The 27,784-nt window shown below is 42.1% G+C and overlaps 2 protein-coding genes and 1 pseudogene across 24 annotated transcripts in view; all 3 read right to left on the reverse strand.

Moving 5' to 3' along the window:
* Positions 1–27,784, reverse strand: part of LOC101287170 (protocadherin alpha-C2) — a 171,023-nt gene that overhangs the window by 120,796 nt on the left and 22,443 nt on the right. For 3 of the 23 annotated variants that reach the window (XM_049708624.1, XM_049708627.1, XM_049708626.1), the window contains exons 1-2: positions 16,644–17,098; positions 2,912–2,956 (exon numbers count right to left, since the gene is read on the reverse strand). The exons of 4 other annotated variants lie outside the window; for them this stretch is intronic. In XM_049708624.1, coding sequence (XP_049564581.1) covers positions 2,912–2,956; positions 16,644–17,012 — 414 coding nt within the window. In that variant the 5' untranslated portion in view covers positions 17,013–17,098. Of the gene's footprint in view, positions 1–883; positions 7,285–10,359; positions 11,158–14,933; positions 17,102–23,285; positions 23,387–27,784 lie in introns of those variants that run through there. 16 more of the 23 variants (XM_049708622.1, XM_004280256.4, XM_049708623.1 and 13 more) reach the window with 14 other exon arrangements.
* On the reverse strand, positions 21,071–22,989 carry LOC101282762 (protocadherin alpha-5; the record flags this gene model as incomplete). The annotated part of the gene is given in 2 exon segments (XM_033406677.2): positions 21,071–22,431; positions 22,434–22,989. Coding segments are annotated over 2 exon segments (1,917 nt in total), but the record flags the coding sequence as incomplete, so codon positions are not given.
* LOC125964119 (protocadherin alpha-5-like) lies at positions 23,004–23,657 on the reverse strand (annotated as a pseudogene).

Genomic DNA, 27,784 nt, shown 5'->3' on the forward strand with positions numbered 1-27,784 from the left:
AGTTCCAGACAACAATTTCAAGAGAATTCAAAGTGTGAAATATGGGTATATCTTTAATGCCCCAGAATTATATTACTAACAGAAAATTTCAATAAAAGGAGAAAGTCTTCTTCAGGAAAGAAAGTACCTTTCAGGAAGTATTTTCTTCAATATGAGATAAAACATGAATTTCAAAAAAATTTCTATGCGTAGAAAAGATTCTCAATCAACATTTTCTTATGATCTACACTGTCAGACAATGTAAAGAAACATATTTTGAACAAATGGGAATAAGAGTTATGTTTGAAACAATTATTGTCAACATTAAATTCCTAAAGTAAAGCAACTGTTTTCTAGGTATATTGGAAGTTGCTTATTGAAGTTACAGACACTAACTAGTGCTGACCGCCGTGTCTCCAGAAAGGTAGGAAACTATAGGTTGACAAGGTAAGAGTGACTGCATATTATCTGCTATGGGGTTGTTCAAAAACAATATAATTAGACTAAACTACCATGCTTACTTTAGAAATAAATTATCATTTGATAGAGTGGTGTTGCAGTTAATGTGTAATGACTAAATTTGTTTTCACCTAATAGTTTTCAGGTCGGTGGCAGCAATTAATCAGGAATTCAATATGACTCCCACAACAGGTTTTAAATAAAATGGATTCAGCTCTAATAAATGTCTGTTCAGTGTATGGTTTATAATAATTCTCAACTAGAAGTCGAAGCAAAAGTCAGTTACAAAGTTAAGGTTCACTTTCCGGAAATAAAATTAAACATCCTGGCAGAACTAGAAAAAATTGGATAAAAATTATTTAAAAGTATCTTATAGGATAATTAAAATATTTTGCAAGACTAAATGAATACATACATAAAAAAACAAAATATTAGAGCAACCCACCTTCCCAGAGGAGTCCAAAGAAGCTTGTGGGTCTCCACTTCCATCTACAGATCCAGGACACGGAGGTAGGCTGGGGCTGAAGGCCATGAGGTCGGTCTTGGGCGGCCCCTCCCCAGAGCACACCCGCTGCCGCCTCTGCTGCGAGTAAGACCAGCTCCCCACCGCGCTGGAGCACACCAGCGTGGGCTTCCCGGGCCCGCACGCGCCCTCGCTGGGCGGCGCCGAGCACCGCAGCGCCGTGTACAACAGCAGCGTGAGCACCAACAGGCTGGACACCGCGCAGATGGCGATGATCAGGTACACGTTCACATCCACCAGAGCGGCCTCCGCGCCAGCGGCGCCCGTCGACGCCCGCGAAGAGGCCTTGGGCGCCTGGGCGCTGTCCTCCAGCGACAGCAGCACGGTGGCCGTGGCCGTCAGCGCCGGCTCGCCGTGGTCCTTCACCAGCACCAGCAGGCGATGGCGTGGCGCGTCCGCCTCGTCCAGGGCGCGCGACGTGCTGATCTCGCCCGTGTACAGCCCCACGCGGAACGGGCTGCGCGCGCCACCCGCCGCCGGCTGCAGCTCGTACGACAGCCACGCGTTGTAGCCCGAGTCCGCGTCCACCGCGCGCACCTTCGCCACCACGTGGCCCGCGCCCACCGACCGAGCCACCAGCTGGCTCAGCGCTCCCGCCCCGCCGCCCGGCCTGGGCAGCAGCAGCGCGGGCGCGTTGTCGTTCTCGTCCAGCACGAACACCTGCAGCGTCACGTTGCTGCCCAGAGGCGGCACGCCCGCGTCGCGCGCGCTCACCTGGAACTGCAGCAGCTCCAGCTCCTCGTGGTCCAGCGGCTGCAGCGCGTACACCTTGCCGCTCTCCGCGTGCACCGACACGTAGCTCGACAGCGCTCGCTCGCCCACCCGCCGCTCCACCAGCGAGTAGGACACCAGCGCGTTCTCCTGTGCGTCCGCGTCCCGAGCGGACACCGTGAAGATGTGGCAGCCGGGCGGGTTGTTCTCCTTCACCAGCACCGTGTACTCGGGCTGCGCGAACGCGGGCGCGTTGTCGTTCACGTCGGCCACCTCCACGGACACGCTGGCTGTGGCCGACAGCGAAGGCGAGCCCCCGTCCCTCGCGGTCACCACCACTTCATAGTTTGCCACCCTCTCGCGGTCCAGGGCGCTGTCCAGCACCAGCGAGTAGTAATTCTTGAAGGTGGACACCAGTTTGAAGGGGACATGAGGCATCACAGAACAGGTCACCTGTCCATTTGCACCTTCGTCTCGGTCAATAACGCTGATCAGGGCAATGATTGTCCCCAGCTGTGCGTCCTCTTTGACAGGGAGCCAGAGCGTTTTGATAAGCAACTCTGGAGCAAAGTCGTTAGTGTCCACAACTTCCACAAGAACTGTACAGTGACCAGCCAGGGGTGGGAGGCCTTTATCGATCGCCTCTACTGGAATTTTGTAGGCTTTACTTTCTTCAAAATCTATATGTCCTGTTACTATAATCTTCCCACTTAGGGGGTCTATGTAGAACTTAAATTTTATATCTGGAGAAACGTCACTAGAGAATGAGTAAATAATATCCCCATTCAAGCCTTCGTCTAAATCTGAGGCGTTAAGTTTAATTACGAACGTTGCATTGGGAACGTTTTCTGGTAATTTCACTGCATAGAGTGTTCTGTCGAAAGCTGGGGCGTTGTCATTGGCGTCCAGCACTTTGACGAGTAACTGAACTGTGCCAGTCAGCTCAGGTTTGCCTCTGTCAGTGGCCGTGAGCACTAAATGAAGTTCCGGAGATTCTTCCCTGTCTAAAGGTTTTCGTAATACAAGTCCCAGAGGCTTTACCTGTTGGTCGGTGGTTGGTACGTCCAGAGAGAAATACTCATTGGAGCTCAGCCTGTAAGTCAACAGAGCGTTCTCCCCGATATCTGCATCGGAGGCGCCCTCTAGTGGAAACCGAGAGTCAAGCGGCCTGGATTCCGCGATAAACAGATTCCTTTGTGTTCCGGGGAACACAGGAGGATTGTCGTTAATATCCTTCACCTCCACCTCCACATGGAACACCTGCAGCGGCCGGTCCACGATCACCTCCAGGTGGATGCTGCACTCCGCGCTCCGCCCGCACAGCTCCTCCCGGTCGATCCGAGAATTCACAAACAAAACGCCATTCTGCAGATTTACCTCCAGAAGGTCCCCGCGGCCTTTGGAATCCAACTGGAACAAGCGGGGCACAAGCTCCGCCAGCTCAAGCCTTAGGTCCTGGGCGATGTGGCCCACGAAGGTGCCGTGTTTGGCCTCCTCCAGGACTGAGTAGTGGACCTGGCTGCTCCCGGTCTCCCAGGCTGTGAGAATGATAAACAGTAGCAGTAGATCCCGGTCTCCTTGGTCGCCTCGACTTGAGTACAACATTTCAAATACTTGATCTTTTTTATAGTTAGCGAAAAATTTTTCAAAACTAGGGGAAATCTTCTGATACCTTCAGTCCCATCCTGCTGTGTTCGTCACTGTTCTGCCCTAGGAGACTATAAAAGACCGGACTGTCTTTCCAAAGCCTAAAAGATGGCTTTGAATCAGAGAATTTCTCAGCCGAGAGTGACATCACGTGGCCCCAAAAGTAAGTACATATTCTATGAATAAACATTTCGCCATTATCCTGCAAAGTTTTGTTTCATTCTCTGAATTTTTTCTTAATCGTTGATGAAATAGAGAAGGACATTTCTCTTGTTGGAAGCATTCATGTGAAATAAGTGCAGCTAAATGTTTAGTATAAACCAAAACTGTGGCTTTCTGTTACCTGAGGAAACTAAACTCTCCACACAATTTAAAAATAATCACAGAAATGAAGTGAGAATTAAAATGATTAGTTAAACAACCAGGGATTTTAAACTGGAAAATTCTTTTGTTCTGTAATTCAGGATCTCCCACATACGTAGACTTAGGATTCTGCCTAGAAGAATTCGATGACTCACTGTTCCTAGGGTCTCTAGGAGACCAGAAATCTACTGATGAAAAAGAAACTTGCTCATGTCTGAAAAAAAAAAAATCTAGAAAACTGAGCAACAAATTGAAGTATTTTCTTAAGTAATTTTATGAATTGAATATATGTAAAATATTTTAATATAAGTAAGAATTCACTTTAATATATTTTGTAGGGAGAAACTAGTCTATATTTTTCTTTTTATTAGAATTAATGTGATTTCTTTTCAGAAATGTGTTGCATTCCTATATCTATATAGTTGCATTTTTCCAAGCCTTAATACTTATGAATATCTTTTTACAATCCCCAATATAGTTTACAGTATGTCTTTTCATAATACATACATTTTAATTTCATTATTGTTCATCCTTAGTACTTAGGACAATTTCTGTTTTTAAAGTTATGCTTGGGATTTTTCCTTCTTAGTATCTATTTAACAAGGAAAGCTCATTTGTGAACTACTCTCATTCTAAACTGCAAGTAGATTAATTACATCTAGATTTTAGTGCTTTTCAAGAGTAAAGGCAAAATTATCAGTTTATCGTACCATTAATGCTCCTGTATATCTATCTTTTCTTTCATATTCTTACAGCTACCTGCCTAAGAAACGTTTTTAACTAATTGCTGCTATCCTTCATTATTGCAGTAGCTTCCTAGATTGTCTTTCCATCCAATCTTCTGAAACACGGTGTTGAATTTTTTTGCTCAAGATCTTTTGATAGTTCCCAATTTACTTCTGAAGAATCCAAATTCTTTACTCTACTACTCAAAGTTACTTAGTCTAGTACTCAGAATCAAGAGATATTTTCATATTACTTTTTCTGACTTTATTCTATGTGAACCATATGTTTTAACCACAGTGGACTATTCCGTGTTTCCAGTCATATAGAGGCTTTTGTGTGTCTTCAAGTTTGCTTAATTTTCTCCTTCACAGAATTATTCATTATTCTCAATATTCTCTCAGGGTAACTTACCCTTTTAAAAACCATTGAAAACACCGTGCCTCTTCAAGTGTTCCTTCAGAAAGACAAATAGGGAGTGATTTTCTTTCAACCCCAGCTTTGCTTTTGGGCCTGTTATAATATCTTGTCTTTCATTGTATGACCCATATATTTATTTTATCTCAAACGTTTTGATGTCAGAGGCTGGGTTTTGATAATTCAGTGGTCCCTGGCATGCTAACATGGTCTTGGAATCCCCTAAGGGTCCTACTAATGATTAATGAAGACTGATGACTATATTTTAAAAGTTATTCTATAACACTTTCTATATAAATGGTCTACTTCCATGGTTAACAGGCAGTAACTACTACTAACTTTTAAATCGTCATCAAAACATACTGTGTACTTATTTTTGAGGAAGGGAAAACACCATTAATGGAAAAGAACAAAGATTTCAAACACCTACTCAGACCTCTAAATGATCTGAAGCAACTTATAAGTATGAAAAAAGACATCACTGTCAACACAAGATAGTCTAAACTTTCCTTGAGGAGACTTTATCTAAATAAATTTCTAGATTCCAACAGGTTTTCCACATCCACAATGGTAATTGGACTTCCCAAAACTGGTGAAACTGACTTTTAGATGAGTTTTTTAATTCTATCACAAAGAATTCAAAATATTGACACATTGTAGGTTAATCTGAAAATAACTTCACAAAAGATAACTTTTACATAAAATAAGAGTAATATAGAAGGCCATAATGACTTTCTAACATTTTAGTTTTTCTTTTTCCAGTTATTAACTCCTTGAACTCTTTTGAATAATAACTAAATTTTGTTATGCATAGTATTTGACAGACATTTTATAAGCAACTTTATAAATATTAACTTACTTGATACAAAAATTCTATACAAAAATTCTATGCAATAGAATTTATATTCATCATGCGTAGAATGTGAAACCAAGGAATTGAAATAACAAATGCTTTATCAAAGGCTATATGAACAAAAACTGGAAGAGGTGGAGTTTTAATCCAGGAAGCTCCAGAATCCACAGTATTTAATAACTGAGCTCTGGTACCTTTCAATTTAGGAAATATTTAATAGCTAAAATCATTACCATTCACCTGAAACTAATACAAAATTGTTAATCAATATATACACCCATATAAAATAAAAAGTTAAAAATAAACAAATAAAACCATTAACATAGAAGAGTGCAAAGTGTTAAAATACAGATTAGATTTTGACTCCATCTTTGTGATAAGCACACCCCTAAAATGAAATTTGAATATCAATTAGAGAGTTGTAGGAACCCAGAACTAAAATTATCGAAATGATGAGAGGTGTCAAATAAATGGTAGGTGATGGAAAGTGTCTTGTTTCTTTTATTTTTAAGTGTCTTATTTCTAATTAAGGAATTTTTAAAAACCAATTAAACATTTAGGAGAATTGAGTAATTAAAGTTATATCCAAGAATCAGGTAGGCATAGACAGAATAGAAAATCTAAGTGTACCATCACTTTCACAAGGGAGAAACTCCACATTTGATTCAAACAGTACAGTAAAGATAAACATATTTTTAAAATATACAGCCATTGGGGCTGCCCTGGTGGCGCAGTGGTTGAGAGTCCGCCTGCCAACGCAGGGGGATGCAGGGGGATGCAGGGGGATGGAGGGGACAGGGGTTCGTGCCCCAGTCCGGGAATATCCCACATGCCGAGGAGCGGCTGGGCCGGTGAGCCATGGCCTCTGAGCCTGCGCGTGCGGAGCCTGTGCTCCGCAACGGGAGAGGCCACAACAGTGAGAGGCCCGTGTACCGCAAAAAAAACAAAAACAAAAACAACACAGCCACTAAAATTAAGGATTAAAATTATTTCTTTCATGTAATGTGCTTTTAATAGCCAAATAAAATTTAGGCACTGAAGGTATTGTGAGAAATATAAAATAAGCCACAAAATAATACTAGTTTCAAGTTACTTACAGGTAAGCAAAGGAAATAAAATGTCATACATTGCTGGTCATAAATGTTAAAGAAATTAAGAAATATATTAATAACAAATTAAGAATTGAGCGTTCCAGAAACCATTCATTCCATTCCATTAAGTTCCACCATTCTCTCCAAAGGAATATGCTCAAAATCTATGACCAACTAACATCAAGCCAGGTCAAACAGTTACAAGAAGCAAAGATTTAAAAAAGACAAGAACAAAAAAATGAGAAGATTAAAAAAAAATAATAAACATTCTTGGACTCTCAAAGTTTTACTGTACAAAACTAAAAATGTTAACTTGAATTAATGAGTCCTAATTATCCTGCATATTCTGTGTAATAAAGATTTATAAATTAATCATTTGAACAGCAAGAATGGAATTAATAGTTTTTCTAATCAAATTATTTTTCTAAGTCATATATAAAATATGTTTAAATGTGAAATATTTTTCCATAATATTCCAACTCATCTACAAAGGGCTGATAGTATTTTCCTCAATATTAATCATTAGAAGTAAGAAGATTTTTATCAGATTAAAAGAAATTAGTTACTATACATAGATCCTCCAAAAATGTTGTTATTGACATGACTAAAAAAGTATCTGATAATAAAGCACATATCTTGAAATAGTACAATGTTCTATTTGATATTCTGTTGAAAGGAATATTAAATATTTGTTCACTTTTGGTTTTATTTTTATCTGGTCTATAATAAATTTGGTAAGAAAATGAAAACATGCAAAATTTGAAGAGAAATTATTATTCTGTACTTTATTACTAAACTGCTTAAAATACCAATAAACACTATATACATGTAGTATATATAGTAATATCTGTTTCTCTATACCTATGTAACAGACCCTAAGAGAGAGAAGAAAATAAAATGGATGGGCTCTGATCTTAAAGTAAAAGTAATCCCCAGAAAATATGTAAATATTATCGAAACATAGTATATGAAGTAAGGTTAAAACTACATACAATGAAAACTAAATGCTATTTGGAGGAATGTATATAAACAGGTTGTTGTTAGGGTTCAGAAAGTTAGGTATTACAAAGAATAAAATCGTATTCAGTAAGAAGAAATTTATCCAAGAAAAATTTGAATTTGAATAGAAACCCAACACATGGAGAATGGTTAATGTCTGATGGCACTGAGAAACAGCGATTAAATTCGCCATATACACATGTATCAAATCATCACGTTTTATGCCTTAAACATACTCAATGCCATTCACCAAATATATCGCAATAAATCTGGGGGAAAAAACGATCAATTTTAAATATTTTTAAACCACAGTAACGTTTGTATACTAAAGTGTGAAAACGTGCTATATATTATAAAAAGGAAAATAAATGTGAAATACTATAAATTATAAAATTTCGTCTTAAATATTTTAATATCAGTTTAAACGGACCTACCTCCGTGCAATGATCAACATCTTGCAGTTTGCCCGCGTTTTCTGAACCTAAGAATGGAGGGAGGCTGGGGCTGAAGGCCATGAGATCTGCCTTGGGCGGCCCATCCCCAGAGCACACCCGCTGCCGCCTCTGCTGCGAGTAAGACCAGCTCCCCACCGCGCTGGAGCACACCAGCGTGGGCTTCCCGGGCCCGCACGCGCCCTCGCTGGACGGCGCCGAGCACCGCAGCGCCGCGTACAGCAGCAGCGTGAGCACAAACAGGCTGGACACCGCGCAGATGGCGATGATCAGGTACACGTTCACATCCACCAGAGCGGCCTCCGCGCCAGCGGCGCCCGTCGACGCCCGCGAAGAGGCCTTGGGCGCCTGACCGCTGTCCTCCAGCGACAGCAGCACGGTGGCCGTGGCCGTCAGCGCCGGCTCGCCGTGGTCCTTCACCAGCACCAGCAGGCGATGGCGTGGCGCGTCCGCCTCGTCCAGGGCGCGCGTCGTGCTGATCTCGCCTGTGTACAGCCCCACGCGGAACGGGCTGCGCGCGCCACCCGCCGCCGGCTGCAGCTCGTACGACAGCCACGCGTTGTAGCCCGAGTCCGCGTCCACCGCGCGCACCTTCGCCACCACGTGGCCCGCGCCCACCGACCAAGCCACCAGCTGACTCAGTGCTCCCGCCCCGCCGCCCGGCCTGGGCAGCAGCAGCGCGGGCGCGTTGTCGTTCTCGTCCAGCACGAACACCTGCAGCGTCACGTTGCTGCCCAGAGGCGGCACGCCCGCGTCGCGCGCGCTCACCTGGAACTGCAGCAGCTCCAGCTCCTCGTGGTCCAGCGGCTGCAGCGCGTACACCTTGCCGCTCTCCGCGTGCACCGACACGTAGCTCGACAGCGCTCGCTCGCCCACCCGCCGCTCCACCAGCGAGTAGGACACCAGCGCGTTCTCCTGCGCGTCCGCGTCCCGCGCCGACACCGTGAAGATGTGGCAGCCGGGCGGGTTGTTCTCCTTCACGAACACCGTGTACTCGGGGTGCGCGAACGCGGGCGCGTTGTCGTTCACGTCGGCCACCTCCACGGACACGGTGGCTGTTACCGACAGGGAAGGCGAACCCGCGTCCCGCGCGGTCACCACCACCTCATAGTTGGCCACAGTCTCGCGATCCAAGGCGCTGTCCAGCACCAGCGAATAGTAATTCTTGAAGGTGGACACCAGTTTGAAGGGGACCTGGGGCGTTAATGAGCAGGTCACCTGCCCATTGGCACCAGAATCTTGGTCAGACACATTAATCAAGATGATAACAGTGCCGGGCTGAGCATCTTCTGAGATAGGAAGCGACAGGGAAGTGACAGTCAACTCTGGAGCATTGTCATTAGCGTCCAAAACTTCCACAAGAACTGTACAGTGACCAGCCAGGGGTGGGAGGCCTTTATCGATCGCCTCTACTGTTATTTTGTAGGCTTTACTTTCTTCAAAATCTATATGTCCTATTGCTATAATCTTCCCACTTAGGGGGTCTATGTAGAACTTAAATTTTATATCTGGAGAAACGTCACTAGAGAATGAGTAAATAATATCCCCATTCAAGCCTTCGTCTAAATCTGAGGCGTTAAGTTTAATTACGAACGTTGCATTGGGAACGTTTTCTGGTAATTTCACCGCATAGAGTGTTCTGTCGAAAGCTGGGGCGTTGTCATTGGCGTCCAGCACTTTGACGAGTAACTGAACTGTGCCAGTCAGCTCAGGCTTGCCTCTGTCAGTGGCCGTGAGCACTAAATGAAGTTCCGGAGATTCTTCCCTGTCTAAAGGTTTTCGTAATACAAGTCCCAGAAGCTTTACCTGTTGGTCGGTGGTTGGTACGTCCAGAGAGAAATACTCATTGGAGCTCAGCCTGTAAGTCAACAGAGCGTTCTCCCCGATATCTGCATCGGAGGCGCCCTCTAGTGGAAACCGAGAGTCAAGCGGCCTGGATTCCGCGATAAACAGATTCCTTTGTGTTCCGGGGAACACAGGAGGATTGTCGTTAATGTCCTTCACCTCCACCTCCACGTGGAACACCTGCAGCGGCCGGTCCACGATCACCTCCAGGTGGATGCTGCACTCCGCGCTCCGCCCGCACAGCTCCTCCCGGTCGATCCGAGAATTCACAAACAAAACGCCATTCTGCAGATTTACCTCCAGAAGGTCCCCGCGGCCTTTGGACGCCACCCGGAACAGGCGCGGCACCAGCTCCGCCAGCTCCAGCCCCAGGTCCTGGGCGATGCGGCCCACGAAGGTGCCGTGTTTGGCCTCTTCCAGGACCCAGTAGTGGACCTGGCCGCTCCCGGTCTCCCAGGCTATGAGAATTATAAAAAATAGCAGTAGATGCCTGTTCCCCGAGTCGCCTAGATTTGAGTACATTTCAAATTATTGGTATTTTATTCTAAACTGCATAACTTGTCGCAAAACATAGAGGAATCTTCTTATCCCTTCTTTATTATCCTGATAGGCTCGCCATTGTTCAACCTCCGGGTACTGAAACAGAGTGGAGACTCTTTCCGATGTGAAAAGGGATGACTTAGTTTTGTCTTGAATTAAGAGAATTTCATGGTAAAGAGCGACATCATGTGGCCCAAAAAGTAAGTACGAATTACAAAAATCAACTTTATATTAATAAGGTGCAAAGTTTTATTTCAATCTCTGAATTTCTACAAATATTTGTTAAAGTGTAGGACAACATTTCTCATGCTGGCTGAAGGCATTCTTAGGAGATTTCACTTCTGGATGTTTAGTGTGACCATAATTGTAGTTCTCAAGCCTTGAAAATATGTTTTTCCACAAAGTTTTAAAATAAAGATAACAATCCAAGTGACAAATAAAATTATGTTAGCAACCCTAAGTTTTAAAATCCTCTCTTCAGAGTCCAGGAAGCTCCATTTTCTTAGATTTCTGTTAAGGAAACTCCTGGTCTCTCTAGGGACCCAGGATCTCAAGAATCTAGTGGAAGAAAAACTTAGAAAAGTTGTTTTTAGGAAGCAAGAAATATTAGCAACTAATTCATATACTTGTCTTAAGAAAGTACAATAAGAGAAGGTTTGGGGTATCTTTGAAAAGGAAGAATTTGTATTAAGTGCATTTTGCGAGGACGAAGTATTCTGAATTTCTCTTTTCATCAGAATTTACATGTTCTGTTTCAGGATTTCATGGTTCTTATATCTTTTTTCCTTTCATTCTTTCTAAGCCTCATGTTTTATGACTATCCACCTGTTTTTACAATCTCCAACATGATTTAGATTATTTCATCAGCTAAATGTTGGTACTCAACTGTCCTTTAATTAAAGCAGTCCTTTAATCAAGCTTGGGGTGTTTTATCCTTTTTAGTTCTACTTAACAGAGCAAGTTTTTTTTAATGTTTCACATCCATTTTCCCAACTGCAAATAAAATAATTAACGTCTGTATGCTATGGCTTTCCAAGTTTAATATCTGCCTAAATGAGTTTTAAATAATGCTGCTATCCTGAATTATTGCAATAGCTTCTTATTGCGTCATCTTGTCACAACTCCATTTATCCTTCTCTTAATCCTGGCAGTCATCTTCCTGAAAAACACCTTTTATTCCTATGGATTCACTCTTTTTGATAGCTGTCAAATGATGTGAGAGGTGAGTCAAAATTTCTTAGTCAAGTACTCAAATTACCCAAGAGATTTTTCTCATATTACTTTTCCTGCTTTATCTCATACTCTTTCCTATGGGAACTATATGTTTTAACCAAAACAGACTTCCCTGTGTCCAGGCACATTTGGGGTTTTCTGTGTACTTTACTTAAGTTCCTCTGTTGCCAAGAATACCGGTTATATTCAATATTCTCCCAAAGGAAACTTTTCCATTTAAAAACCACTAAAATGTCAAAACTCTTGAAGGACTCCTTCAACAAGGGAAATAGGTGGATATTTCTGTTCAATACAATCACAGTGATTTACATCTCTTGTATCTCTTATAATATTCTGCCTCTAAGATGGTTATATTTATGTATGACAGATATCTTTATTTTTCTATAAACTTCTTGAAGCCAGGGGCTGGGTCTTGTTAATTCAATCATTCTTGACACAGCATCATGTTCTTAGAGACCATCCTAGAATATTTTTTAAATGTTTACTCAAGAGTGATGCCTATGGTTCTTCTCTATTTCCTAAGAAAGCATACTATTTTTATGGTTGTTAGATATCACTATTTATACAAATGACACTCTTTATTGATTATACAACAATAGTCTATTTGTCACTTTTAAGTATGTGTTTAAAAACTATTGTGTGGTGCTTCCCTGGTGGCGCAGTGGTTAAGAAACCGCCTGCCAATGCAGGGTACACGGGTTCAAGCCCTGGTCCGGGAAGATTCCACATTCCGCGGAGCAACTAAGCCTGTGCTGGCGCAGTGGTTAAGAATCCGCCTGCCAATGCAGGGTACACGGGTTCAAGCCCTGGTCCGGGAAGATTCCACATTCCGCGGAGCAACTAAGCCTGTGCACCACAACTACTGAAGCCCGCGCGCCTGGAGCCTGTGCTCTGCAACAAGAGAAGCCACCGCAGTGAGAAGCCCGCACGCTGCAATGAAGAGTAGCCCCCGTTCGCCTCAATTAGAGAAAGCCCGCGTGCAGCAACGAAGACCCAACGCCACCAAAAAAAAACCAAAACAAAACTAGTGTGTGCTTACTTATTTTTAAAAATCAGAAACGCTACCAATGGTTTCCACCATTTCAAAAATAGAAAATGAAAATATTGGGGAGCACAAACCCCAGTTCAGTCCTCTGATGGACCCTGGACAACTTGTAAATGTAGGAAAATATGCCATTCCAGTTTAAGGTAGTCTAATACTTCCTAGGAAAACGTGGACAACACAAAAAGTTAAAATCACCTTCAGCAAAGCACCAAAGGCTCAGCAGCTTAAATGTATTTTTTAAATCCAAAATGCTTTTCCACTGCCAAAATCTTAATTCAATTTTCAACATAGAAAAAATGGATCAAAATTTTCTTCAATGGCATTCAAAATGTTAGAGACATCTTGGATTAATTAAAATACATCTTAAATTAATTATTTATAGGGAGGCCATAAATAGCCTTTACATAAAATAAAAATAATATAGAAACCATAATGATGACCTTCTGACATTTTAGATTTTCCTATTCCTCTTCAGAATATTAATAGCCAAATTGATCAAGCTCTTACTATTTAGCTAATACTATCATAAGCACTTTATAAGTATCAACTTACTAAGTACTTCAGCATTTACCTGTGATAGGTATTACTATTTATCATCCCAGCTTTACAGGTGGAAAACTGAAAATGAGAGGTTAAGCAAGGCTGCACAGAACAAAATTGGTAGGGGGGAATTTAGGCAAGGAAGGATGGCTTCAAAACTCACAACAATAAACACTATTCTCTGCTTCCTGCATGTAAAGAAACAGTGAAGAGTTTAAATCATAATACAGAGTGAATAATGAAAGCATTAAATTAGAAGAAATAGTTCTATGAAAGGAACCCACCAAATAAAAATCAAACATAAATAAGTGATTTGCAGTGTTTGAGAGTTCAATGCAGATTTTACATGAATGTACTTGGTCAAAGTTCACATTCTGTTGAATTACTATTTGTCTGATATTTGAATCCCTGATAAGCTGAGCAATAACCATGGGTGTTACATGGTAGTTGTAAGAGTGTGAAATTTCCCCATTCACTTCTTCAACCCAATCAGAAGTATTCAGTCTGATAACTAATACTATGTACTTTGTCTCTAAATGGTTTAAAAGGCCAACAGTAAATAAGCACTACAGACTCTTGGACTCTTGGAATCACCAGGCCCCAAAAGGAATCTAGATTAAGATATGATGAACAGGGTCCTTAAACAAAGTGGATAACTTGAAAGTGTTGGTGAAACAGAAGCATTAAAAAAAAAAAAAAGGAAGAAGGAAAGAAAGGAAGGAAGAAGGAAGCTGAAAGGATAAAAGTGTAATAAAATGACGTTGAAATGTCAATATATTATTAAAAAATGAGTAACTGTGAAATAACCCTCCTGAAGTTCAAATGGAAAGTAATGAAAGCTCTACATTAATAAGAAAAAAAATACTACCAATGCAAATTTTTAAATGCATCACAAAATGTATCCAATGAAATTTTGAGTTTCAAGACAAAAATCTTGAGCTGTAGAATGATATTAATAACGTCTGATTCCACTTTAAGTCAACATTAATAAACCAAAGAGATCATAATGATTAACAAAAAGGAAAAGACGTATATAATGTAAAATTATTCAAATTTTTCAAAACAAGAGAGTGTAAATATAAACCGAAGGAAAACAATTATAACATTTCAAAATAAATATTAACTGGTAATTATGAAAATTCAGACTTACTTTGGAAAGCCGATCACCATTTAAATCCTGAAGCTCGCCCATATCCACCACTACTGGACAAGCTGGAAGGCTGGGGCTGAAGGCCATGAGGTCGGTCTTGGGCGGCCCCTCCCCAGAGCACACCCTCTGCCGCCTCTGCTGCGAGTAAGACCAGCTCCCCACCGCGCTGGAGCACACCAGCGTGGGCTTCCCGGGCCCGCAGGCGCCCTCGCTGGGCGGCGCCGAGCACCGCAACGCCGTGTACAGCAGCAGCGTGAGCACAAACAGGCTGGACACCGCGCAGATGGCGATGATCAGGTACACGTTCACATCCACCAGAGCAGCCTCCGCGCCAGCGGCGCCCGTCGACGCCCGCGAAGAGACCTTGGGCGCCTGGCCGCTGTCCTCCAGCGACAGCAGCACGGTGGCCGTGGCCGTCAGCGCCGGCTCGCCGTGGTCCTTCACCAGCACCAGCAGGCGATGGCGTGGCGCGTCCGCCTCGTCCAGGGCGCGCGTCGTGCTGATCTCGCCCGTGTACAGCCCCACGCGAAACGGGCTGTGCGCGCCACCCGCCGCCGGCTGCAGCTCGTACGACAGCCACGCGTTGTAGCCCGAGTCCGCGTCCACCGCGCGCACCTTCGCCACCACGTGGCCCGCGCCCACCGACCGAGCCACCAGCTGACTCAGTGCTCCCGCCCCGCCGCCCGGCCTGGGCAGCAGCAGCGCGGGCGCGTTGTCGTTCTCGTCCAGCACGAACACCTGCAGCGTCACGTTGCTGCCCAGAGGCGGCACGCCCGCGTCGCGCGCGCTCACCTGGAACTGCAGCAGCTCCAGCTCCTCGTGGTCCAGCGGCTGCAGCGCGTACACCTTGCCGCTCTCCGCGTGCACCGACACGTAGCTCGACAGCGCTCGCTCGCCCACCCGCCGCTCCACCAGCGAGTAGGACACCAGCGCGTTCTCCTGCGCGTCCGCGTCCCGCGCCGACACCGTGAAGATGTGGCAGCCGGGCGGGTTGTTCTCCCTCACGAACACCGTGTACTCGGGGTGCGCGAACGCGGGCGCGTTGTCGTTCACGTCGGCCACCTCCACGGACACGCTGGCTGTGGCCGACAGAGAAGGTGAGCCCCCGTCCCTCGCAGTCACCACCACCTCATAGTTCGACACACTCTCGCGATCCAAGGCGCTGTCCAGAACCAATGAATAGTAATTCTTGAAGGTGGACACCAGTTTGAAGGGAACATGGGGCGTCAGAGAGCAGGTCACCTGCCCGTTGGCACCTGAGTCGAGATCGGACACGCTAATTAGGGCAACGACAGTGCCGAAATGAGCGTCCTCTCGGACAGGCAAGGATAAGGAAGTCAGTGCAATCTGAGGGACATTATCATTTTTATCCAAAACTTTCACCAAGATGGTGCAATGACCAGTCATGGGTGGGTGGCCTTTGTCTGTCGCATCAATACGGATTTTGTATGAATTTATATTTTCAAAATCTAAATTCCCTTGAATTACTATTTCTCCAGTATTTGGATCTATTCTAAACTGGTTACTAACCATGGATGGAACAAGACTACTAAAAGAGTATGAAAACTCCCCATTAGCTCCTTCATCCCTATCAGAAGCATTCAGTCTCATAACTATTGTTCCGTTATCTGAGTTTTCAAATATTTTTGCTTCATACTCTGACTGTCCAAAACTGGGAGCATTGTCATTCACATCCAGTACGGTGACCAGCAGCTGAACAGTGGCAGTGAGCTCAGGTTTGCCTTGGTCAGTGGCCATGAGGAATAAGTTATGTTCGGGCGCTTCCTCTCTGTCCAACGATTTCCTTAACACGAGCCCAATTTGTGTACTGTCATCACTGTTTGTTTTCACATCTAACGCGAAGTTTTCGTTGGAACTGAGCTTGTAGGTTAAGACAGAATTTGAGCCCACATCTGCATCCGACGCGCCCTCTAGTGGAAACAACGAATCTGGCAGCCTAGATTCGTAAATCAACACTCTTTGTTCCTTTACCGGGAACACAGGCGGGTTGTCGTTAATGTCCTTCACCTCCACCTCCACATGGAACACCTGCAGCGGCCGGTTCACGATCACCTCCAGGTGGATGCTGCACTCCACGCTCCGCCCGCACAGCTCCTCCCGGTCGATCCGAGAATTCACAAACAAAATGCCATTCTGCAGATTTACCTCCAGAAGGTCCCCGCGGCCTTTGGACGCCACCCGGAACAGGCGCGGCACCAGCTCCGTCAGCTCCAGCCCCAGGTCCTGGGCGATGAGGCCCACGAAGGTGCCGTGTTTGGCCTCCTCTGGGACGGAGTAGCGGACCTGGCCGCTCCCCTCCTCCCAGGCTGCAAGGAGCAGAAGCGAGAGAAGCAAACACCGGGATCTCAGTCGGCCTTCAGGTGTAATAAGCATTTCAAATACTTGCTGGTTTAGTTCCATCAGGAAATCTTGTCTAGGCATTAAGATGAAATATTGTATGATCCCGAGTCTGTTAATTCAGTTCTTCTGCGCCTGCCATCATTCAACACTCGTGGAAGGATGCAGTAACGGGAGCAATGGACTTGAATAACAGCTAGTGTAACTTCACGGTAGACAGCGACATCATGCGGCTCGAAAGGGTAAGTAATGACTTCACAACGAAGCTACGCTATAGTTCTTGAAATTAAAGATATAGATATTTATATTACATATATATGTTTTGCCTTATTTTAATAGTAAATCTCCTCATGTTTGTAATTTGAAGGGTCAGTTTATCTCGTCTGTTTTCTTTTATTAGTTTAGAGTAGGGTAAGGGTTCAAAATACTCATAGTGAAACAACTTTCCTCCCAATAAAGGAAAAACTGTATCAGCCATTTTAGAAAGCTTAAGTGTGATATGAACCAGGCTTGGGAATTAGAAGTGCAAACTATCCTACATATTTGCATAGAGAAGAAACATGTGCATGTATTTCTGTCACAGAATATACTATTATATTTTGAGAAAAGAGTGTAATTTTAAATTAGCAAGTTTTACCCAAATTTTAAAAACCTTATAGATTATCAAAGTCCATTCTTTCTTTGTTGAGTGAACATCAACTACTCCTAATAATGTTTTTTAATTTAATAATGGAGGCTGAAAATTTTAGCACATATTCTTTACAACATTTCTTAATTTCTCTGCAGCTTATATTAGTCCTCCCCCTCAAAATATTTTCCTTCTTGTGGAATTTCTACTTATACTTCTCCATCTTGTGGAATTTCTACCTATTGTACTTTGCTGCTCTGATCCTTCCGCTGCTCCTAAATGACCTTATCCTTTTCTTTCTACCTCAACATCTTATATGCTTTTATTTGTGTTCTCATCCCCTTCCAACATTTCAGACAAGACTTCTATTGAAGGTATTCCCAAACTCACATCTTCCTCCCCCTTTTCAATGGTTATAATTGTCATTTTTAGCCATACATGCTGATGACTCCTAGAAAATAATTTGATTACAATTTAAAGATTATGAAGATAAATCATTAATACCCCCCAAATTCAAACCCTAAATTCACCTTTTATTTAATGGCATGAACATTCTACATGTCACCTATATCAATTTTTTATTACTCCATCTCCCTTACCTGCCCTATTCAAAGTTGGCCTATAGTCCATCTGTCCATCTGTCTTTTCACATACCACCACATTTATCTTCATGGGTACAGCTTTTATTGGATTGCACTAAACAAATAAATCCCAAGATGTTAGAATCACTTCTATGTGACCTGAGATATGATCACAAGCCAACATTTCCAGTGTTATTTTCAACTACTCTCCAATATTCTATTTTGCAGACAACATAGATCACTTGCTTTCCTTCTTCCGCAATACAACCTTTGTTCAATTTTTTAAAAATTACCTCCATCTTTACCTGTAAAAGTGCTCCACTCATATCAAAGTCATGCCAAAATATCATCTTACCATGAATTCATCCTTAATGTCATCAACTGTAGGTAATTAAACTCTTTCTCAAAAGGAGACAATGAAAGTTATTAAAAAGAATTTTCACACGGACACTTGCCAACACTCACCCTTCTGCACAATTCTGATATACTTGTAAAATCCTCACAGACAACTGTAATACAAAGTACCCCCCAACATGAGAACATTTTACATAACTTACATGACAACATCTTAAAATAACTAATCTAGATCTATCCTGATAAGTAGTAGTCCTTATCGCTTTCTATTACACTTATTTTGAGTAAACAAAGAGTTCATTCGACAACCAATAATAAGCCCCCAAATAAAAGGTTCCTTTGCTTACAGGAAGAAAGGCCTTGACAAAAGATATATTGGGGGCTTCCCTGGTGGTGCAGTGGTTGAGAGTCCACCTGCCGCTGCAGGGGACACGGGTTCGTGCCCCGGTCCGGGAAGATCCCACATGCGGCGGAAAGGCTGGGCCCGTGAGCCACGGCCGCTGGGCCTGCCCGTCCGGAGCCTGTGCTCCGCAGCGGGAGAGGCCACAACGGTGAGAGGCCTGCGTACTGGGAAAAAAAAAAAAGATATATTGGCCTACAGTCTTGTTAGTTGAAGGTTTTCTACAGCGGTTAAGGTATTTCATAAATTGCTGCCCTAAGTGAAGAATCTCTTTGAATATCAACTTTTAAATTAGTTAATTAAAGTATCAAATCTGTCTTTCCATTGAAGTTCCTAGCAATTTCCAGAAGGTTGGTAATATAGTCCAATTAACTGGAACAGTTGCAATAATTCTATTTATTGGCTCCAAGTAGAAAATTATACAATGTTACTGAAATCATATATGCAATTTCCTTTTCATTGGAAAAGGAAAATACTGGTCTCCTTATAAGAAACAGCTTATATTTTTGTTTATTTATTTACTCAAACAGTTCATCTAGTCAAGGGAGAAGATTGTGTGAGAAAAAAGTTTAGTCAATCCGTGAACATCTTCCTCACCCAGCAAAGAAAATTCTCAGTTATAAATAAAAAGTTTATATTTCAAAACTAAATTAACTTGATTTATTTAACTTGATTTTTAAAAAGCTGACAACTGTTACCTACAAATTTACACAGTGGTGAGAATGCCCTCTCCATTTATAGGACTCCCCCAAAGTAATGAGGTATTAGAAATGTTTAAATAGTATGATACAAGTGTACTTATAAAATTAAATACATGTGACAATGCAAGAAATAGGAAAGCAATAAAAAGGGGAATTGACATTTTGTCATATGAAATGTGGAATATTTATTCCTGGCTAAACCCATATTGTTTTTTAAAGAAGTGTAGGAAAACCGTTCTCTATATTTGAGATGGAGAGCACTCTTGCCTATAGTAGATAAAATGTATGGCTTTGTTGTAAAAATGGTATTCGTAAACAACAAACTCAGGGGGGTGGTTATATCATAGTACAGTTTTTTAAAATCTAAAAACAAAAGGCAACAATAAATACAAATGTTTTCTAACTCAAAAATGTTAAGGTTTTCCCAACTGTGAGAATTCATGATTATTTCTCGCCAATATAATAATTTGTGTATTGGAAAAGAAAAAGTAAGATAGAGAAAAACTAATCATTGTTCCACTAAATGTTGATGTTAGAGGTGGGGAATTATGACATATCTGCAAAATGGGACAACATGGGCTGGAAAAAAGAATGAAAAAACTCCTTAAGTAATATGTCATGATAGACAAATTATATTAAATGAAGGGGGAAGGAAAATCAACACAAATATTATGTCTTAAAATGGGAGACGGGAGTTTATTAGTATATGAAAAATTCTCTAGAAGAATAGCCAAGAAATTGGAAAGTTTGAAATATTCAGCAGGTATATTAAGTGGTTTGATATTGGAAGTAGAATGGAAACATTTTAAAACATTTTAAATCATGTAAATGTATTTTGTATTCAAAAATGAATAAAATGAAGTCACTAGAGCTAAAAAGTTTTAATTATAAATATCAAATTCACCATTAGTATGCCAAGGCCAACCATTTAAACAGACTTGAAAGAGTCATTCAATGCACAAATATTACTGAAAAATTTAATTCAATATGTGTAATAAAAATACTCAAATAATGGACAGTATATGGAGAACAAAAAAGGCAAATTGACACGATGATGTTAAATATTTCTATGTAGTTACAACATGGGGCTTTGACAATAAATAATAATGCCAAGTATGTATCTTACAAGTATCTTACTACAACACTAATATTTGAAAATTGAAACGTTCAACTAAAAATTTCAGTCTGCAAATACTTTCTACGGTCCACAGAAAACTAGTCCATTAACTCAAACTTTTAAAACCTTATAAAAAGGGGATTGTTACTGAAATAAACACTATAGTGCAAAACAATTTTCTCAAACAAAATAAATTTTAAGCGTAACTATAAGTAAATGAATTAGTACCAAGAGAATTTATATCTAAAAGGATACAATTACTTATAAAGCCATAATTTAAAATAAAAAGAGAAGATAGAGGATAATATTAAATATTTCATGTTAAAGACATGACGAAAAATTGCTGTAAGAGTTTTGAGACTCACGGTGTCCGTAGAAATGTGACCCTGAGGCAGGCTGGGGCTGAAGGCCATGAGATCTTCCTTGGGCGGCCCTTCCCCAGAGCACACCCTCTGTGCCTCTGCTGCGAGTAAGACCAGCTCCCCACCGCGCTGGAGCACACCAGCGTGGGCTTCCCGGGCCCGCACGCGCCCTCGCTGGGCGGCGCCGAGCACCGCAACACCGTGTACAGCAGCAGCGTGAGCACCAACAGGCTGGACACCGCGCAGATGGCGATGATCAGGTACACGTTCACATCCACCAGAGCGGCCTCCGCGCCAGCGGCGCCCGTCGACGCCCGCGAAGAGGCCTTGGGCGCCTGACCGCTGTCCTCCAGCGACAGCAGCACGGTGGCCGTGGCCGTCAGCACCGGCTCGCCGTGGTCCTTCACCAGCACCAGCAGGCGATGGCGCGACGCGTCCGCCTCGTCCAGGGCGCGCGTCGTGCTGATCTCGCCTGTGTACAGCCCCACGCGGAACGGGCTGCGCGCGCCACCCACCGCCGGCTGCAGCTTGTACGACAGCCACGCGTTGTAGCCCGAGTCCGCGTCCACCGCGCGCACCTTCGCCTCCACGTGGCCCACGCCCACCGACCGCGCCACCAGCTGGCTCAGCGCGCCCGCCCCGCCGCTCGGCCCGGATAGCAGCAGCGCGGGCGCGTTGTCGTTCTCGTCCAGCACGAACACCTGCAGCGTCACGTTGCTGCCCAGAGGCGGCACGCCCGCGTCGCGCGCGCTCACCTGGAACTGCAGCAGCTCCAGCTCCTCGTGGTCCAGCGGCTGCAGCGCGTACACCTTGCCGCTCTCCGCGTGCACCGACACGTAGCTCGACAGCGCTCGCTTGCCCACCCTCCGTTCCACCAGCGAGTAGGACACCAGCGCGTTCTCCTGAGCGTCCGCGTCCCGCGCCGACACCGTGAAGATGTGGCAGCCGGGCGGGTTGTTCTTCACTAACACCGTGTACTCGGGGTGCGCGAACGCGGGCGCGTTGTCGTTCACGTCGGCCACCTCCACGGACACGCTGGCTGTGGCCGACAGGGAAGGCGAGCCCCCGTCCCTCGCGGTCACCACCACCTCATAGTTCGCCATACTCTCGCGATCCAAGGCGCTATGTAGAACCAATGAATAGTAATTCTTGAAGGTGCACACCAGCTTGAAGGGGACATGAGGCATCAGGGTGCAAGTCACCTGCCCATCGGCACCGGAGTCGTGGTCTGACAGACTGATCAGGGCGATGACAGTGCCCAGTGGGGCGTCCTCTTGCACAGGCAGAGATAAGGAGGTTATGACCATCTCTGGGCTATTATCATTCTCATCCAGGATTTTCACTATTACTTTGCAGTGTCAGTTAATGGGAATAGACTTTTATCAACGGCATCAATATTAATTTCATATAAATTACAGTCTTCATAATCCAGTTTTCTTTCCCTGAACTGTTATTTCCCCACTATTAGATTGATCACAAATTTAGATGTTACGTTGTCAAGAACAAGATTACTAAAGAGGTACACTATTTCCTTATTAATGCCCTCACCTGCATCTGAGGCATTCAGTTTAATAACTAATATCCCGTTCGGTGCATTTTCCAGTATTCTGACATTATAAATTGATTTATCAAATTCCGAGGCATCATCATTCGCATCCAATACATTGATCAATGACTGAACTGTACCTGTTAGTTCAGGTTTTCTTCCATCAATTGCAATCAGCAATAAACGATGTTCTTGCGTTTCTTCCCTACCTACTGGTTTCTTCAAAACTAGCTCTAAAAAGTTTGTTTCCTCTTCATTTGTTTTAACATCCAAGTAAAAATATTCATTAGCTTGTAACTTGTATCTCTGTTCTGCGTTTCTTCCGATATCCATATCAGATGCGCCCTCTAGCGGAAACCTAGAATCCGCTATTCATTTTATTTATTTATTTATTTTTCCGGTACGCAGGCCTCTCACTGTTGTGGCCTCTCCCGTTGCGGAGCACAGGCTCCGAACGCGCAGGCTCAGCGGCCATGGCTCACGGGCCCAGCCGCTCCGCGGCATGTGGTATCTTCCTGGACCAGGGCACGAACCCGTGTCCCCTGCATCGGCAGGCGGACTCTCAACCACTGTGCCACTAGGGAAGCCCGAATCCGCTATTCTTGATTCTAAAATAATGTTTGTTTTTGTCGCAAGAACCTTGGGGGGTTGTCATTAATGTCCTTCACCTTCACCTCCACCTCCACATGGAACACCTGCAGCGGCCGGTCCACGATCACCTCCAGGTGGATGCTGCACTCCGCGCTCCGCCCGCACAGCTCTTCCCGATCGATCTGAGAATTCACAAACAAAATACCATTCTGCAGATTTACCTCCAGAAGGTCCCTACGGCCTTTGGATGCCACCCGGAACAGACGCGGCACCAGCTCCGCCAGCTCCAGCCCCAAGTCCTGGGCGATGTGGCCCACGAAGGTGCCTTGTTTGGCCTCCTCAGGGACCGACTAGTGCACCTGGCCACTGCCCGCCTCCCAGGCTGCGAGGAGCAGAAGCGAGAGCAGCAGGCGCCGGGATCCCGCACCTCTTCTCTGGGAATATACCATCGCAAATTCGTTGCAATATTCAAATGTCTATTGCACTACCATATAGCTTTTGGAGACTTAACTCCCAATTTGATATAATTTTGTATTTGCTCACCTTTTGAGCTTCAGCAGCAGTGTGAAAAAAAATGGAGTGGCTTTTTTCCTTTCTAAGGAAAATAAGCTCTCTGTATTCCTTTGTTGCTAAAAACAAACAAAGCAAAAAAACTTGCGGTGTCCAGAGCCATCATGTGGATGAAAGGGGAGTATTTTACTTTGTTCTGCTTTATTTACCTTACATTCGTTAAATATTTCCCAATTTCAATGACTCTTATGTATTATTTTCCCTACTCTAATCAAATATATCACTAAAATTTTAATAAAATATATCAACTTTAATTAAAATATTGCAAAATCAATACTACTGAAATTGTGACACCCAATCTTTACTAGAATGATTTGTATTGGTCTATTCTATTTAGGGTTTATAATCCCTGACTTTAAGAGTTTTAGATTTTTCATTTCTTTCCATATTTAAATATTACTTACTAAAATTATTGACTTTTTCTCTACTATTTTGATGCGATGCTTGTATACTAGTCTTTACGTTACTCATAAAACAAGTTTATATTCCTATTTGCAGTATTTAATATTGGCTTTTGTTGATATTATTTTCAAAGTAACTAAAACTATTTGAATAGCATTCTTGTCTGAGATCCATTTCGAAGTCTGATTTTCAAATTACTGAAAATCCATTTCTTTCATTTTTCTCTATATTACCTACTTACTTTTAATGTTAACTCAAAAACTGTAATATGGAAATGGCAGTATTTGCAGATTAGATGCATCTAGACAGGCATTTCTTCAAGTTGCTATTACTGATAAATCATAACTGAGATCAATTGTGAATGCACATATATTTTTCATGAAAGAAATCAAAATCCTAATGTTGTTTGTGAGATACACTACTCCATAAAATTTTTGAGTTCCAGTAGAAATTAAAACATGGAAAGAAATCACATTATTTACCAGGTTAACTCTGTGCTAATTTCATCTCTTTTTAATTATCCAGTTTATTTGCTGTATGGACTTGGACTACACTTAAAAAATATGGCCAATATAAAATGGACCAATTTTTCCACTTAAAAAATATTTAGGGGCTTCCCTGGTGGCGCAGTGGTTAAGAATCCGCCTGCCAATGCAGGAGACACGGGTTCGAGCCCTGGTCCAGGAAGATCCCACATGCTGCGGAGCAACTAAGCCCGTGCACCACAATTACTGAGCCTGCACTCTAGAGCCTGCGAGCCACAACTACTGAGCCCGTGTGCAACAAATACTGAAGCCCGCGCGCCTAGAGCCCAGGCTCTTCAACAAGAGAGGCCACCGCAATGAGAAGCCCACGCACCGCAACGAAGAGTAGCCCCTGCTCGCCGCAACTAGAGAAAGCCCGCGTACAGCAATGAAGACCCAACGCAGCCAAAAATTTTAAATTTTTTTTAAAAATTTAATATTCTACTTATGTATATACTCCCTAGAATTCCTTAAATGTTACAAAATCTTCCTTGCCTGTGAATAAAATAGGGGCCAGAAGATCAATAATTCTATTACTTGATGCTTTACATGTAAAGCATAAACCTCAAATACATTTCTTTAATTTTGGTATAAGTCATAGGTATGACTGCAAGTATTATTTTTACGTCAATGTATAAAACAAATATGGAAAAATGGTACTATATAAATAGCTTTGGGACTTCCCTGACAGTCCAGTGGTTAGGACTTGGCACTTTCACTGCTGTGGCCCTGGGTTCAATCCCTGGTTGCAGAACTAAGATCCCACAAGCCGGGCAGCATGGGGGTGGGATGGGGGGGGTAAGTTTAGATTGAAAAGAAATGATTAATAGAAAATACAAAGTCAATTGAAATTAATTTGCTTCTCAGTATTCAAAACAGTAATTTAAAGACATAAGATAATGTTACTAAATTTGTTTCTGATATAATCTTTAATAGTATGTTTATCATTCTCTTTAGTTTTTGAAAGATTTTTACTATCATTATTATCATGACTTTCCCCTTGGCATTCAGAACATCCAAACACTAAAGAAGTTAAACAGTAATCAGTTTTCAAGACAACTCACCTAACAGTTACTGATAATGATAATTTTAAAATATTTTAATATACAACGATAAAAAAGAAAATGATAATATGTGAGTTGAAAATATCATCAGTTAATGTTGATTCACCTTCTATTATGGAACCATGATTGATGTGAACCTACAAAACCCGGATAAATAAATTTACTTTTGAGAAAAGTAAATATTAAGTGCTTAAAATCCAACTGATGGTGTGGTATTAACAATACATGCATAGTAATTTACAGAATATTTTCAGTAAATATTTAAAACTTTAAAAAAATACTCAATGAAGAAAATGCCATCAATAGTATCATATGCTTTTTTGTTTGTAATTTTTATCATGTAAATATGTACAGAAGAAAACCAGACTCTTGACATTTGAGCTCTCCTCAAATCTGTTAGATTATATAGTGTTTTAAAATTATCACCTGCATTTGTCTTTCATGGCTCAATTCTTTTTTTTGAGGTTACTTTTTCAACAAGTATAGACTCTCTAGTTGTAATTCCATAGAGGACTCCATAGGTAGAGAAGATTGTTTAAATCTTTTTCCAAACCACTCTTTCAATAGAATATTATAGATTACTTTATTACTGTATAGTTTCTAGAAGTTTTTCAGTTATATATAAGGCCCACTGCAGAAGTAAGACTCCTTTCCTGAGAATGAATTTCGATTAAGGAAAACAGATAGTATTTTGAGGTGCCTCTGCTTAATTTACTGGAAATCATTCAGGAAGATAGTACATGAGAAATTTTAATTTTGCATTGGAGTCTAGATATCTTTCATTTCCTAAAAAACTCCAGAATAAAATTTTAATAATATATATTTCTCTGCTATCTGTAGAAAATTATATAGGTCTACCACACTGTTGAGATATAACAGGTGAAGTTGAAGCAATCTTTTAAAGATTATAAACAGTTTATGCACTTGCATCAAATTTGACAAAAAATTAATTATATGTGGAAAATAATTTATCCTACAACCACACACTGTATGCATATAGTACATATCTTTACATTACTTTTATAATCGTTCAAACTCCCTACAAAATATTGTGCTAAAATGTTTATATTATATAGTCATTCTGAGAAAATCGGAGAGTAATTTTAAAGTACCTCTGAGGGAATAAGTAAGTTAAATTAAGCATAGCTTTTACTCACAATCCTATTGTCTTCATTATTCCCAGATGAGCTCATTTAATAATGGAAAGTGACAATGGAGCTAAATTCAAGTACTTTTTGTTCTATTCTATGCATTCACATTAATATTTATGTGGCCTCAAGCAAATTTTTGTCTCCAGGCCACAATTTAGTCATCATTAAATTGAGAGGAATGACAATCTCTTAGGTCATATCCAGTTTTAAAATCCTAAGTGAAGATACAAAATTAATGCACAGAAATCTCTTGCATTCCTATACACTAATGATGAAAAATCTGAAAGAGAAATTATGGAAACACCTTCATTTACTCCTGCAACAAAAGGAATAAAATACCTAGGAATAAACCTATCTATGGAAACAAAAGACCTGTATGCAGAAAACTATAAGACACTGATGAAAGAAATTAAAGATGATACCAACAGATGGAGAGATATACCATGTTCTTGGATTGGAAAAATCAATATTGTGAAAATGACTATACTACCCAAAGCAATCTACAGATTCAATGCAATCCCTATCAAATTACCAGTGGCATTTTTTACGGAACTAGAACAAATCATCTTAAAATTTGTATGGGGACACAAAAGACCCCGAATAGCCAAAGCAGTCTTGAGGGAAAAAAACAGAGCTGGAGGAATCAGGCTCCCTGACTTCAGACTATACTACAAAGCTACGGTAATCAAGACAATATGGTACTGGCACAAAAACAGAAACATAGATCAATGGAACAAGATAGAAAGCCCAGAGATAAACCCACCCACCTGTGGTCAACTAATCTATGGCAAAGGAGGCAAGGATATACAATGGAGAAAAGACAGTTTCTTCAATAAATGGTGCTGGGAAAACTGAACAGCTACAT

Source organism: Orcinus orca, chromosome 3 (assembly GCF_937001465.1).
Source record: "Orcinus orca chromosome 3, mOrcOrc1.1, whole genome shotgun sequence".
Classification (NCBI taxonomy): Eukaryota; Metazoa; Chordata; class Mammalia; order Artiodactyla; family Delphinidae; genus Orcinus; species Orcinus orca.